At 48.7% G+C, this 14,557-nt stretch overlaps 1 protein-coding gene across 15 annotated transcripts in view; it reads left to right on the forward strand.

The window, feature by feature from the left end:
- Nucleotides 1–14,557, forward strand: part of TPCN1 (two pore segment channel 1) — a 65,140-nt gene that overhangs the window by 22,167 nt on the left and 28,416 nt on the right. For all 15 annotated transcript variants that reach the window (XR_011249982.1, XR_011249983.1, XR_011249985.1 and 12 more), the window contains 2 exons: nucleotides 6,947–7,074; nucleotides 14,163–14,339. Coding sequence is in view for 11 of the 15 variants with exons in the window: in XM_069558075.1 (XP_069414176.1) it covers nucleotides 6,947–7,074; nucleotides 14,163–14,339 (305 nt within the window). In the remaining 4 variants the exon portion in view is untranslated. The remainder of the gene's footprint in view (nucleotides 1–6,946; nucleotides 7,075–14,162; nucleotides 14,340–14,557) is intronic.

Genomic DNA, 14,557 nt, shown 5'->3' on the forward strand with positions numbered 1-14,557 from the left:
CAAGGAAGCTCACTGGATACGTGCCCCCTGTCTGAACTACAGGCCCACGGTCTGACCTCTGACCTGCCCCCTTGCACCAGCCCCCTCCCCTCTTCTCTCTTTTACCCTAGCCATGGTTCTTTATGGGAGGCCGCCGACCCTCTGAGCATTCCTCATCAACAAGAAAGCACTTGGGGGCTGGACGGTTTCCATTGCTTCTTTGGCCACTTCTCCAGCCTGGGAAGTGGGAGAACGGGGCCGGGAATCTGGAGTTAACCCCCCTTCCCTCCTCCAAAAAAGGTGACTTCCCTGGTGGTCCAGTGGCTCTGGACTCCCATTGCAGGAGCCCCGGCTTCCATCCCTGGTCAGGGAACTAGATCCTGCATGCTGCAAACTAAGACCCCGTGCAGCCAAATAAATATATTAAAAAAAAAAAAAGAATTAGACCCCGCAGCCCCTAAACCCCTCCTCATGGCAACGCAGGGAAAATGCTTCCGGTCTTGGCCGCTGGGCTGCCCACCGCCTCTGAATGAAGACTGCGTGTGCAAGGAGCAGGCTGGACCGTGGTTCCTGCCTTCCATGTCACCCTTTCCGTGATCCCTAAATGTGGCTCCCCAGCTGCTCCTGCTTGGAACATGGGGTGGAGGGGGGACACTCTTGGAAGTCACCTGTGGCCTTCTTGAAACTCCCTGCTGTGGCCCTTGTCACCGAGAGCCTTTCAACCCTGTCCTCGAATCACAGTCACCAACAGGCACTCAGGCTTTGCATCTGGAAAGCCAGCCAAGTTCTGTGTTCTGAGCAAGGGGAAGGTTGACCGATCAGAAGCAATGAACAAAGTCCTCCCCGCTGGAGGGGAGGACTCTCTGTTCTGTGTCCTCAGCTCTTTGAGTCCTGTTTCCCTTTTTCAAGGTTCTGCCTGAATGACTCTTGTGTAAAATTGTCCCTCTTGCACAAATCCTCCTAAGAAGGATCTTTGGAAAAGGCAGAGAGGTCATGTCACACCCCTTCTTACCACCCAAGGGCGCTCCCCACTGTGCTCTGGATGAAGCCTGCCCAGCACGGTGGGTGTGCTTCTGTCATCTTTGGGGCATCTTGCATTTCATTTCTGTTCAGATATGTGTGTGGAGCTTTTGCACATCGTGCCTGGCCCTGTTCTGGGCTCTGGGGATACCACAGTGACCAAGACGAAACCCCTGAGTTCATGGAGCTGATACTCCAGGCAGGGAAGCAGGCACCAGGCAGGCCCACCAGTTAAGTCCATGACCCCCTCCCAGGTGGCGATAGAAGCCCAGGAGGAAGCCGGGGGCTGTGTGAGGAGGCCAGGGCATGGCGGTGTGCCCCGGGAAGCCAGAGGCAGCCTCTGTAAGATGACCTTCGGGTGGACACCTGGGAGATGTGACCAGGCCAGCCATTCAGAGGTCCAGGGGCAGGGCTGAGGGCACAGCAAGTGCAGAGGCCCTCAGCGGAACGTCCCAGGCCTGTCCCAGGGGGACAAGGAGGCTAGCATGGCCAGTGTGAGGGGTGACTGGGATGAGACCCCAGACCGGGTTTCACAGGACCTGCTCCCCCCAGAGGAGGACTTCCAAGTTTTCTCGGGAGCTAGAGGCGGTGGCATGTTTGGGGCAGAGGAGTGCTACCACCTGACTTAGGTTTTTAAAGGATTACTGTTATACTGAGCTAAAAAGTTTACTTAAAACACATGCATACACACACCAAAGGATTTCTCTGACCGGCGTAGAGAAGAGAAGGGCAGAGAGGGGCAGGACGGGGAGCCAGACCAGCAGCAGGGGTGGTGCCCGGTGGGGTGAGGGGCTGGGAAAGTGCAAACAGTATCTGGGGAGGGTCACTCCACATGATGGATGAGGGGGGATGTGAGGGGATGAGCCTCCTGAATCCCTGGGCCCTCTCCTGCCCTGGGGTTCTCTGCCTGTACTGTGCTCATTCGGGTCTGAATCTTTGTGACCCCCATGGACTGTAGCCTGCCAGGTTCCTCTGCCCATGGGATTTCCCAGGCAGGCATACTAGAATGGGTTGCCCTTTCCTCCTCCAAGGGATCTTCCTTACCCAGAGACTGAACCTGCATCTCTTGAATTTCCTGCATTGGCAGGTGGGTTCTTTACTAGCACCGTGTGGGAAGCCAAGGTAGAGCCTTTCTGTTCAGCACTTGTAGGTCAAGAAAAATATTCCCCAGCTGACCAAGACCTTCCGCCTGTCCACTGATCACTCACAGCCCTCACTGGCACATCCCGAGAGCTCTGGCCAATGGGAATGATGATCTGTGGAGGCCCAGCCACTTGTTCGCTTTGGTTTGTCTCACTCCGGGCTGCACACGGCAGTGGTTACCCTGTGGCAGACCACCATCCACATTACTCGAGTGAGGGGTGAGTGACCAGAGTTTGTGGTGGAGAGGCCTCTAGACAGGCGGCCAGGAGGCCCGGGTGCTAGAGCTGGGTCTCTGATGGATCAGCCCTAGTAACAGGTACGCTCTCTGCCGTGACCTCCGCCTCCCATCTCTAAGAGATGAGCATTCAATTAAATGGTCTCGCCAACCCATTCCAGACCTAAGCGTCATCCTTTCTAAGATCCTGGACCCGACACTCATCCTTTCTATGATGGAAAGCAGAAAGTCCTCCAGAGTCCGTGGAGGGAAGCCCCATAGTCCATTTGTTCCTTCGCTAAGCCATGTCCGACTCTTTGCGACCTGGTGGACTATAGCATTGCAGGCTTCCCTGTCCTCTACTATGTCCCGGAGTTTGCTCAGATTCACATCCAGTGAGTCTGTGATGCTCTCTCTCCAACCATCTCATCCTCTGTCATCCCCTCCTCCTCCTGCCTTCAATCTTTCCCAGCATCAGGGTCTTTTCCAATGAGTCCGTTCTTAACATCAGGTGACCAGAGTATTGGAGCTTCAGCTTCAGCATCTGTCCTTCCAGTGAACACTCGGTTGATTTCCTTTAGGATAGACTGGTTTGGTCTCTTTGCAGTTCCTGCACTTTGGTTAAGCATGGGGATTCTCAGCATAGACCCTGCTGACCTTCTAAGTGTGTGAAGCCTGGGTGAGTTCACAGGACTCTCTGGGCTTCCTGTACCTCATCTGTAAAATGGACACAGTAATGGTGCTATTGTGAGGATGAAATTTACAATGATTCATATATCATGCTGAGAGTAGCCTGGCACACAGAGTATGCCCTGGAAGTGTGTTTGTTGTTTCAGCAGAAGCCGAATTGATGAGGTTTGGGCTACATAGATTTGTAGGGCTGAGGTTCGTTAGGGTGGGGGTGAGACACGTGTGCTAAGAAAGACCCTTGTCACCCTCTCCTTGCACCACGGCAGCCTTGGTGGAAGGCTTCTGGTAGTCAGCAGGATCCAGGTGGCTGGGGTCTGCACCAGTTGTGGCAGGGCTGGCCCACGGGCAGCTCAATTTGCTTTGATAACCACCGCCACCCCCCCCCAACCACACACACACACACACACACACACACACACAAACACACACACGAGAGGAAGGGCTGGGAAGGCTCACAATGGGGGATCTCTGAGGCAGGGGCTCACGCAGATGCTTATGTCTAGCTCTGGCTGGGAAAGTGGCACTAATGTCCCCTGCCATCTGTGCCAGCCATCGCCACCCACCCTGCAACAGCACCACTCTTTACCTAGGACTACTGTGTCCCAGGCACCGGCTCCTGCCATGTGGAGGGCATGGAGGATTCAGCACAGGCACCCAAGATCCCAGCGCCAGCTGCCTGCGAGCGGGTGGAAGAAGGTGGTTTTGACCTTCCCCTGGCTCCACCTAGGGCTCAGTTCTTTCGGAAATGGGCACGGGGGAAATGGGCACGGGGATCAGAGTTAGAAGATCCTGGCGTTGGGAGAGCAGGACCAGGATGAGAAGGGCTGACTGCAGTCAGATGTGATGGAATAGCTGCTGTATTTTTAATCCTTTCAGCTATGCCTTGTCCTTCTTTCTGGGCTTCCAATTCTTGAAAGGCATGCTTGCATGCCTGCAAAGGCATTTCAGTCATGTCTGATTCTTGGTGACCCTATGGACCGTAGCCTGCTAGGCTCCTCTGACAATGGGGTTTCTCCAGGCAAGAACACTGGAGTGGGTTGCTGTGCCCTCCTCCAGGGGATCTGCCCAACCTAGGGATCAAACCCGCATCCCTTACATCTCCTGCATTGGCAGGTGGATTTTTTACTGCTAGCGCCACCTGGGAAGCCCCTTGAGAGGCATGCAGCGTACCAATTAGGAGCTAACCAGCCTAATTTGGCATCCAAGCCCTGCTTCTCACCGACTGCATGACCTCAGGAAGGTACTTAATTGAAGTGTCTTGGAGGAGAAAGGCAGGAGAACAAAGGACAGGTGGGATAAATATGCAGCAAATTGCAAGATGATAATATTTAAGCCTAACATATTAGTAATTACATTAAATGTAAATACTCTAAATACTCCATTTAAAAGGCAGAGTTTTTCAAACTAGAGGAAAGAAGCAAGACCAAACTACATGCTGCCTATAGGAAACAAAGTTTAAATAAAAAGACACAAAGAGATGAAAAGAATGGAAAAAGCTACAATAATCACTAATCCAAAGAAATAATCAAAACTGGAGTAGATATTATAATCAGAGACAAAGATTTGCATATTTATAGACTACATTATATATATATGCATATATGTGACTCAAAATTTTAAAAGAGAAGAAAATAATGTAATAAACAGGTAAGAGTTGGAGACACTTCAATTAAGTTGTACAAATGGCAACTAAGCCTATGGAAAGATGCTCAACCGTATTAGTCTCTGAGGAAATCCAAATTAAAAGCATCGGATTTAAAACAATGCGGTAACATCACAATATTTTAGGGTAGTTAAGACTTCAAGCAGTGAGCATATCAATTGGTGGTGCGGAAGTGGAAGACCCAGAACTCTCGTTTACTGCGAGTGGGAGTGTAGAATGGTACAGTCACTTCAGAAAACACTTTGGTAGTTTCGTAAAAAGTTAAAAATGGGTGATCTAGCTATTTCACCCCTTGGTATTTACCCCCAAGAAGTGAACACTTACATCCATACCAAGTCCTGTACATGAACGTTCATAACAGCTTCATTTGAAGTAGCCGAACATTGGCAATGGTCTAAATGTCCATCCATGGGACTTCCCCGGTGGTCCAGTGGCTAAGACTCCTCACTCCCAACGCAGGGGGCCCAGGTTCCATCCCTGGGTGGGGAACTAGATCCCACGTGGCACAGCTAAAAATCCCAGTGCCACAACTAAGACCCATTGCAGCCAAATAAATAAACAGTAAAAAAAAATTTTTTTTAATTAAAAGCTGAGACTTGTTTCTCGGTGCCATGGCGTTTATCAGTGGACATACTTGAGTGCTGTGACAAGCCCAGCTCAAAGAGGCTTAGGTATAAAAGGATCTTTGTGGGCTCAGATTTTGGAAATGCTCTGAGGTAAATTTCAGGCATAGCTCGATCCCAGGGGTGTAACTCAGGCAGGTCTTCCCCACTTGGTGGCAGAGGCAGCCTCTAGCAGCAATAGGGAAAGAGCTCCCCAATCCCTCCACACATACACCTTTCTAAACTGGTCCTGCAGAAGTTCTGGGTTCACCCTCGTTGGCTAGACTTCGGTCAGCACCATTGGCTGAACCAATACCTGTCTGGGGTGAGACGGGGGCAGGGTGGGGCGGGTGTTGAGGGGATCTCATTGCACTGGATCGGCTGCCAGGGGTGGAAGGACAAAAAGTAAGGAGCGGACACTCTTGAAAGGTAGACAGGACCGAGTTACCAGAAGGAAAGGGCATGGGTCTCGGCAGGGAAGAGCCATGGATGACCCTGCATCAGGGAACAAATCCAGTTATTTTTGTTTTTCTGACAAGGTAGTATATTAACATGCTTCCACAAGTCAAAAGTCATCAAAAAGATCACTCCCTCTTAGGACTTCCACCCTGTCCTCTCCATCCATTGTAGGTAATCAATTTCATCAAGTTCTAATTTATTCTTCCTATTTCTTCCATTAAGATAAGTAGATATCTCTGTGCTTTCTTGTTTTTTCCCTTATTTACACAAACGGTAGCATTGGGTGTGTGCTTTTTTTATACTTGCTTGCTTCACTTAACAGGAGAAAGAAAAATTTAATTGAGGTGTGGTTGATATACAGCATTATATGTGTGTAATATAGTGATTCACAATTTCTAAAGGTTATGCTCCTTTTGTAGTTATATAATATTCCTTTGCTGCACAATATATCCTTGTAGTTTATTTTATCCATAGTAGTTTGTACCTCTTAGTCCCCTCCCCCTATCTTGCCCCTCACCCTTCCGTCTCCCCAAAGAAACCACTAGTTTGTTCTTTGTATCTATGAGTCTGCTTTTGTTGTTGCATTCTCTAGTTTCTTTTAGTTTTAAGATTCCACACATAAGTGGTCTCATAACAGTGTTTGTCTTTCTGATTTATTTCACTCAGCATAATACCCTCCAGGTCCATCCATGTCGGAAAAACATTTTTGCTAGACATACTATTTTTGCTGTCATTAGTATTGGGTTGGCCAAAAAGGTCATTTGGTTTTTGCCAAAATATGTTACCCGAACACCCTTTTCAGCCAGCGTAATACACGGGATCATGTGTAGACTTAAGTGTGCTTAGTCGCTCCGTCGTGTCTGACTCTTTGGGATCCCATCTGTAGCCCGCCAGGCTCCTCTGACCATGGGGATTCTCCAGGCAAGAATACTGGGGTGGGTTGCCATGCCCATCTCCAGGGATCTTCACAACCCAGGGATCGACCCCAGGTCTCTTGCAGTGCAGGCGGATTTTTTACCGCCTGAGCCACCAGGAAGCCCAAGTATATACAAGGGAGTGTTGACTCATATAATAGGATATAGGTGAGAGCATGTGAATGACTGCCAGCCTTCTCTCTGGTGAATGGTGTCTTTTTATTCTCCCAAACCTGGCTTGTAAGTGAATCTCCTCTTGCAGATGGAGGCAAATATACCGTCCACGACTCCCAGGCCCCCAGTCTGAGCTTAGAGGGCGAGAACTCCCCCTCCAGCCCCACCGGACATGACTGGGAGATGAATTATCAAGAGGCAGCAATCTACCTCCAGGTGAGTATCTCCCGGGCAGCACCTGGCCCTTCTTGCCACGTGTTGGTGGAGACGGGGAGCCAGGCTCTGTTGGATGCATGCCCAGAAATCCAGTTCTGGCTTTAGTGCTCCGTGTGTGAGCTTCTCGTTTCATAAGATCACGCCGGGAGAGCCAAGCTGACTGTGCCCGTGGGCTTGTTCCCAGGACCCCAGTGTGTGGCCCTGCCTGCCCCCAGGTTCCCCTAGTCTGTCCACTTGGCCTCCCCCTGCCCTGCCCCCTCTTCTGGAGAGGCTGGTTCTTCTTTTGTCTACTGAGTCCAGCTGACTTAGTGTGAGGAGTCTGAAGATGTTTATTCCTTCCTGTTTATCCTGCTGCTGCTTTCATATTTGCTATTCCATGCTTGGTTTTTGTTTTTAAACAAATTTTAAAGTCTTTATAATTCTGTCTAAGTGTATCTTAATTTATTTAACTATCCTGATAAGGTTGGATATTTTCTCTGTTTATATTTCCCTTACTGTATATTATGCATTTCCCTGTTATAAATTATAATAGGAGGATAATCTATGTCTTCAGCTATTTCTCTCTTTTTCTATTTAATATCAAGGATTATTTTATTAGGAAACACTCCAAGAAGTAGAATCAGTGGGTTGAAGGAATCGACATTTTTTAGGGCCCTTGGTATATTGTATTGAATACTCTCCAGAGGGAATATTGCCTGTTAACTGCTAATCTCACTGTCTGTGGCATTTTCACCTTAATCTTGTCATTTTTGTCATTATAAGATTTCAGCTTCTGCTGAAATTTTAGCATTGAGTAAGGGTTTGGGTGAGGAAATGGGATTTTTCTTAAGTTCGTTTGAATGATCACTTTCCCTTAATCTTTCTTTTTCTTTGAAGCAGCTCTCCCTTTTAAGTATTTGCTTTGCTATTTTCAAAGAAAGTTTAATGGAATTCAGATACTTATTTGATAGCTGTTTGGGTGTCTGTGTGTTTCTCACGTTTTATGGCTGTACTCCTCAAGGAATGTGTTTTGATTCAGGTTAAGGCAGAAATGATTCAGGTTAAGTAGAAATGTTTTCGGGAGATTTTAGCAAGCTTGGGCATGCCTGTTGACATGGCAGGATCACCCTATACACTGTCACCCTCTCTAAGGTTGAACAGGCGCTAGATAAGAGGCCAGAATGGATCAGAATATGGAATTAGAATCGCTGCTTGGTAATTCCTTCTTTCCTTAAGCAGGTGAGAACATTAGTAATAAAAATGGCTATCATCAAATAATAAATGCTGGAGAGGGTGTGGAGGAAAGGGAACTCTCCTACACTGTTGGTGGGAATGTAAATTGGTACAGACATTAAGGAAAACAGTATGTTAGTGTCTTAAAAAACTAAAAATAGAGCTACTATATGATCCAGCAATCCCACTCCAGGATATATATTTGGGGGAGAAAAACCCTCTAATTCAAAAAAGTACATGCACCTCAGTGTCTATAGTAGCACTATTTACAATAGCCAAGGCATGGAAAGAACCCAGGAACCCAAGTGCCCCTCAACAGACAATTGATTTAAGAAGATGTGGTATGTAATACACACACACAGACACACACACACACACAGAGACACACACACACACACACACACACACACACACACACGAGCAGTGGAAGATTACTCAGCCATAATGAAGAATGAAATATTGCCATGTGCCGTAGTGTGGACAGACCTAGAGAATATTACTAAGTGAAGTAAGTCAGCTAGAGAAAGAGAAATATTACATAACTGCCGGGGTCCAGCCCCGGTGGATCCAGGGAATTCGAAGGGTGGACGGTGTTGGCGTGGAAAGACTTGTTTATTTATTAATATAAGATTAGATTAAGAAACTATAGTGTAGTAAGAAGATTAAGTGGAGGAAGAGGGCTGAATAGCTTGGTTTACACGGAAGACCAATAAAATTCCAGACAAGGAATTTGCACCATCTACGTTGGGCCACCGGCGCCCGCTTGAATATCTAAGGGTGCCTCGCCTTAAGCTCCCTTTCGTGCGGGTCTTAACAGCCAGGGCAAGTAAGTAGACCTGGCGAGCCTCCGCGCCCCAGGTGGAGATTCAGCCTGAAATTAAAGTAAAGAGCAGAGGGAGAGAAAGGGAGAGAAGAAGAAAGAGAGAGAAAGACACAGGGGGAGCCAGAGTCCCAAGAAACCAGGCCGAGAGACTAGTTCGAGAAACTGGTCCGAGAAACTGGCCCCTGGCCCCATCCTTTATTGTTCAGAAGGCCTTTTATACTTTTGATAAAACAGAGATCAATGGGTAACACAAAATTATGTAGCGTTTGCAGCCCAGACTCTTTCTATACATCATTTTGTATACAAAAGGTCTCAGGTGATTTACATTATCTTCTGGCCAAGAGGCTTGTTAACACTTTTTGGCTCTCTTCCTTAATGAATGTTAATTTTGTTTCCCCTGAAGTGTTTTTCTTTAATCTGCATCTCCTTAAAGCATTAAAGTTACATCTCTATAGAACAAAGGTGCAGTGGGATATAACAAAGAAGGTACTTAACTCAAAGATCTAATGTTGCTAATACCAGGTCTACTACTTGTTTTTCTGTATACCAACTATATCTACAAATAAAGGATGTGAAAATTTGGCAGCAAGCATTGATTCAACAAATGAAACTTTTAATCAGTCCTATTTTAAAGATTTTGACTCCTCGGAAGCTCCTACATTCCTAGGATGTTTTAAGCTTCCTGTGCCTCCTGCGGTCAGGAGGCCTCAAACAATCACATGCGCAGCTGTAGGAGTCCTGCAGGCAGGCTAGAAAGCCATCAGAGGGTTTTTTGGATTGAAACACTCTTTCAAATGCAGAAGACTAAAGCCCTGAATTGACTTTTTCCAGAAAATGTCAAGAGTGGAAAAGCAGAGCACAAAAGCTGGCAGATTTTTGTTGGGGTACATGCTTAGGAATTTCCAGAGGGGTCCCTGAAGTCTGAGCACGCCTTGCGTATGTCAGCTTCCTTCCTCATGACCTTGTCACGGGCGGGATTCCTCACACTGGCTCCCGGCACATAACTTCTAAGTGGAATCTAAAAAATAATACAAATGAATCTATATACCACAAAAAGACTAAGTTGATCTTTCTAACAACCTTACCAAGCAGTTTGGTCATCTCCCAGTTCGTACACCTGAGACTCCCAGGGGCTAGTGAGTCCAAAGCCAGCCAGCTAGTAAACTGCCAAGCTTGGATTTGAACCGTGTCCATCTAGCCTCCAAATTATGGTCTTTCTTCTCTACGTGGTGGCCACATTTCTGTACCTGACCCCATGTAGTCACTCAAAAATGGGTCATGTCTTTGGGGAAAAAGAGGTTACAGAACAGAAGGTATCATATGGTGACTTTTAATATATGTTATATATAATTTTACATAATATGTGTCTATGTATGCACAGATACCCATTCACATCTGGAAACTTATTTGTCAGAATATTAAAGGTGATTATTTTTGGCTGATGGAATTTTTACTACCTTATAATTCTGTGTATTACTTGAATTTTTTTTTTTTTTCAAAAAGCTGCATCCTCTTGTAAAATTAAAACTAAAAGCAGAACTTGGATCCCCGTGGACAGTGGTTTCTGGCTTGGAGGACGGTGTTAGCGGGTGTCCGATAGCTGTTTTCGCGCTTGCGGATGGGCTGCAGCACAGCCCCCGAGCCAGGTTGCTGGTGCGCTTGGGTGACTGGCCCCTCGCTGCTTTGAGTCTATCTGGTGCCTGCGGTTTCCTCTCGTCTTAAATTTACCTGTTAACTCACTCACCCACAGGAGCCGTGTGCTTGGAGCTCCTGTTCCCTCCAAGATGGTCCGAGTTTTCTTTGTGGACTTCTGCCCCAGGGAGCAGAGATTAAAGGCCTGGAAGTCACGTACAAATGGCCTGCCTTATTTTTCCTAATTGTAAATTTCCTAGTTCACGGTCAGCAGCTAGGAAATACGGCCAGTGTTCTCCTTAGTGCATGCGTGCCCAGTCATGTCCGACTCTTTGCGACCCCATGGACTGTAGCCCACTAGACTCCTCTGTCCTTGGAGCTTTTCAGGCAGGAATACTGGAGTGGGTTGCCATTTCCTCCTCCAGGGGACCTTCCCAACCCAGGGATCGAACCCAGGTTTTTGCGTCTCCAACATTGGCAGGTGGATTCTTTACCACTGCGCCACCTGGGAGGCCTTAGCATCTGGGTCAGGATAGAGACTCAGATCCTAATTCACTCGGTTCTTGCTGGGGAAGGCCTCATCTTCCATCTGCCGTGAGGCAATTCCAAGTCCCTGAGGTCAGATTTGAGAGCCCCATGTCAGTGGTTTCCTCTTGCCAGACCTTCATCCCTGGCTACCTGTTGGAAGAAATTACCCGAGAATTGCATTTTCTAGAAGTCCAAGCCAGAAGCTCCTCAGGCAACCATGTGTGACCCCTGTGGCCAGGGCGGTGGTGTTGAAAACCACAGCCCAGCACAGATCACAGGACAGGGAGCGAGGCTTGCCCAGCTCACCCTCCGTGTGACTCCAGGATGTTTGTTCCCTGCCCTGTCAAGTCTGTGGTTTGTCTTTTATTTTTTTTCTTATCACGAGAATAGTGATGTATCCGGCTTCAGGGAAGTGACTCGCTTGAAGTTCCGCTGCAAACCACAGCCAAGGTCAGAGCTCCCAGCCGCCTCCCAGCTACTGCACAGTCCTTGGGCTGGGCAGGCGCCTGGAGAATGATCTCTTGCAGAAATGCTTCATCTTACCAAACATCTATTAAACGCCCACTGTGTGCATCAGGCACTGTGCCAACTGAGGTCTTGACTATATCTCTTGCTCTCCCAGTTCTCTGTAACAAGCTTGGTGAGCTGAAGCCACTTCCGGCTAGCACGGGAGCCCACTGGCCAGAGCTCCTTCCATGGCACCATGTGCCACCTGGCCCAGAGACACTTCTTCCTGTTAGCCTGGCTTTGTAACCTCTGCAGGAATCACGGGGCATGCGTGGGTTAGTTTCACTTTTGTCAGAATAAGGGTGTATGAGGATGGTTGCATGTGGCCTCATCCCAGAAGAGCCAAATATTGGAATAGTTGAAGGTCTGCCTGCATTCTAGAACACCCGGAATGCTTTTGGAAAGGCTCTGGATATCCCTTCTGGGGCTCTGACCCTTTTCTCCTCTAGAGATTGGAGCCAAGGGCAAAAGCCTCTGTTCTGAGTGTTTGTGCTGAGAGTGATCGAGATAGGTTCTCCTGACTCAGCATCATTGGTGTTTAGGACCGATAATTCTTTGTTGTGAGGGGCTGCCCTGTGCATTTTAGCAGGTTTAGCAGCATCCCTGGAACTGACCCTCTGGATGCCAGCAACACCCCCCAGGTGTGACAACTACACGTGTCTCCAGCCCTGGGGTGGGGTCAGGGGAGGGCAGGTGGTAAACACTGCCCCCAGTTGAGAAGCACTGAAGCAAGGCAATGCATGAAAAGTAAATGCTGTCTATGTGTACACTGCTGGATGGGATACTGAGGTGATGAAGTTGATGAGGTGGGACCTCTCTTACTTAGGCCTGTGCCCACCAACCCCAGGGAGGCAGTGAAGATCCCCTACCTCCCCCAGAAGACCGACCCTAACAGGGAGGGTCATCAGCTTGTATTCTCAAGTGGACCATTCCCCGGGCTCCATCATTTGTTTTCCGCATCATCAGCAGGAGGCCGAGACTAGACAGAATAGGGCTGCTGGAGTCAGGCTGCCTGGCTCTATGGGCTTGGGTGGTACAGAGGTTCCCTGTCATTGCTGTCAAATGAGAAGAAATAGAAGCACTTGCCTGGAAGGGAAGTTGTCAGGACTGAAAGGAATGTCAGGGCTCAGTGGAGGGCACTCAGTGGGGGTCAGCCGCTGTCTCATTGCTGTTGGGGTGAAAGCATCAAAGGGTTAGGAAATTAGGTGGAAATAGAGTCAGTTAAGAAGTGGGGAGACTTCCTTGTTGGTCCAGTAATTGAGAGGACTTTGCCTTCCAATGCAGGGGGTGCAGATTCCATCCCTAGCTGGGGAGCCAAGATCCCATATGCCTCATGGTCAAAAAGCCAAACAAAAACAAAAACAAAAAAAACCCACATAAAACAGAAGCAATATTGTAACAAATTCAACAAAAACTTTAAAAATGGTCCCACATCCAAAAACTCTTTAAAAAGATAAATAGGGGGTGGGGGGGAGGTGGGAGGAGGGTTCGGGATTGGGAACACATGTACACCCGTGGTGGATTCATGTTGATGTGTGGCAAAATGAATACAATATTGTAAAGTTAAAAAAAAAAAGATAAATGGGATGGAGAAAGATGAGTAAAGCAGGATTCTGATAAAGGGACCCTCAAGCTTTCCCCTCCATGTTACTGCTAAGTCGCTTCAGTCGTGTCTGACTCTGTGTGACCCCATAGATGGCAGCCCACCAGGCTCCCCCGTCCCTGGGATTCGCCAGGCAAGAACACTGGAGTGGGTTGCCATTTCCTTCTCCAATGCATGAAAGTGAAAAGTGAAAGTGAAGTCGCTCAGTCGTGCCCAACTCTTAGCGACCCCATGGACCGCAGCCTACCAGGCTCCTCCGACCATGGGATTTTCCAGGCAAGAGTACTGGAGTGGGTTGCCATTGTCTTCTCCGGGAGTAAGTACGGTCGATCGTTAACCCATGGATGGTTGTAAAGGTGAAAGAACAGTTTCCATGTTACCCAGGGAGAAGGGGGCGAAGCCAGGACACAGTCATGACTAGCTTACCCCAGACCCCGAGCACTTAACATCCCACACCTGAGTGAGACTTCAGTCTCAGAAGGGACCACATGCGCCCGCTTCCCTTTGATCTCTTGGGCGTAATATCCTTTGATTCCTCCGAGTAGTTTTGGAAAGAAGCAAGTCTTTGAAGCCCCATCAGCGGCAAGGGCGAGACCTGAGGGGTGTGCTAAGCTGTGAAGATAATACTTAATTTTCTGTCCTCTCTGGTCTGAAGCTCCACCCACCTGCCAAGGGCCCGCCCCTTTCCCCGCCCACCACACATCCCACTTCACGGTGGCTTTTGCCTCCCAGGCGCCCTGCTTCGTGCAGGGTCACACACCACCGCGACTCTCGCTCTTTCAGGAAGGTGAGAATAACGACAAGTTCTTCACCCACCCCAAGAACGCCAAAGCGCTGGCGGCCTACCTCTTCGCACACAACCACCTCTTCTACCTGATGGAGCTGTCCGCGGCCTTGCTCCTGCTGCTGCTGTCCCTGTGTGAGGCTCCTGCTGTCCCCGTGCTCCGGCTGGGCATTTACGTGAGTGTCCCGGTGGCTGCGAGCCGCGGCTCTCTGAGGGTGTCGGGGGTGGGAAGGCAGGCAGAGTAACTCAAGCCTGAAAGGGAGCATTCTGGAAGGGGAGACACCCCGCGGATTTCAGATGGGGAGGCCCTGGGAGTAGCTGGCTCACCAGTCTTGCCTGGGGTCCCCGCCCAACGGAATGCACCACCCTGAGTCTCTCTCAAGGGATTCAGTTC

Source organism: Ovis canadensis, chromosome 17, assembly GCF_042477335.2.
Source record: "Ovis canadensis isolate MfBH-ARS-UI-01 breed Bighorn chromosome 17, ARS-UI_OviCan_v2, whole genome shotgun sequence".
Classification (NCBI taxonomy): domain Eukaryota; kingdom Metazoa; phylum Chordata; class Mammalia; order Artiodactyla; family Bovidae; genus Ovis; species Ovis canadensis.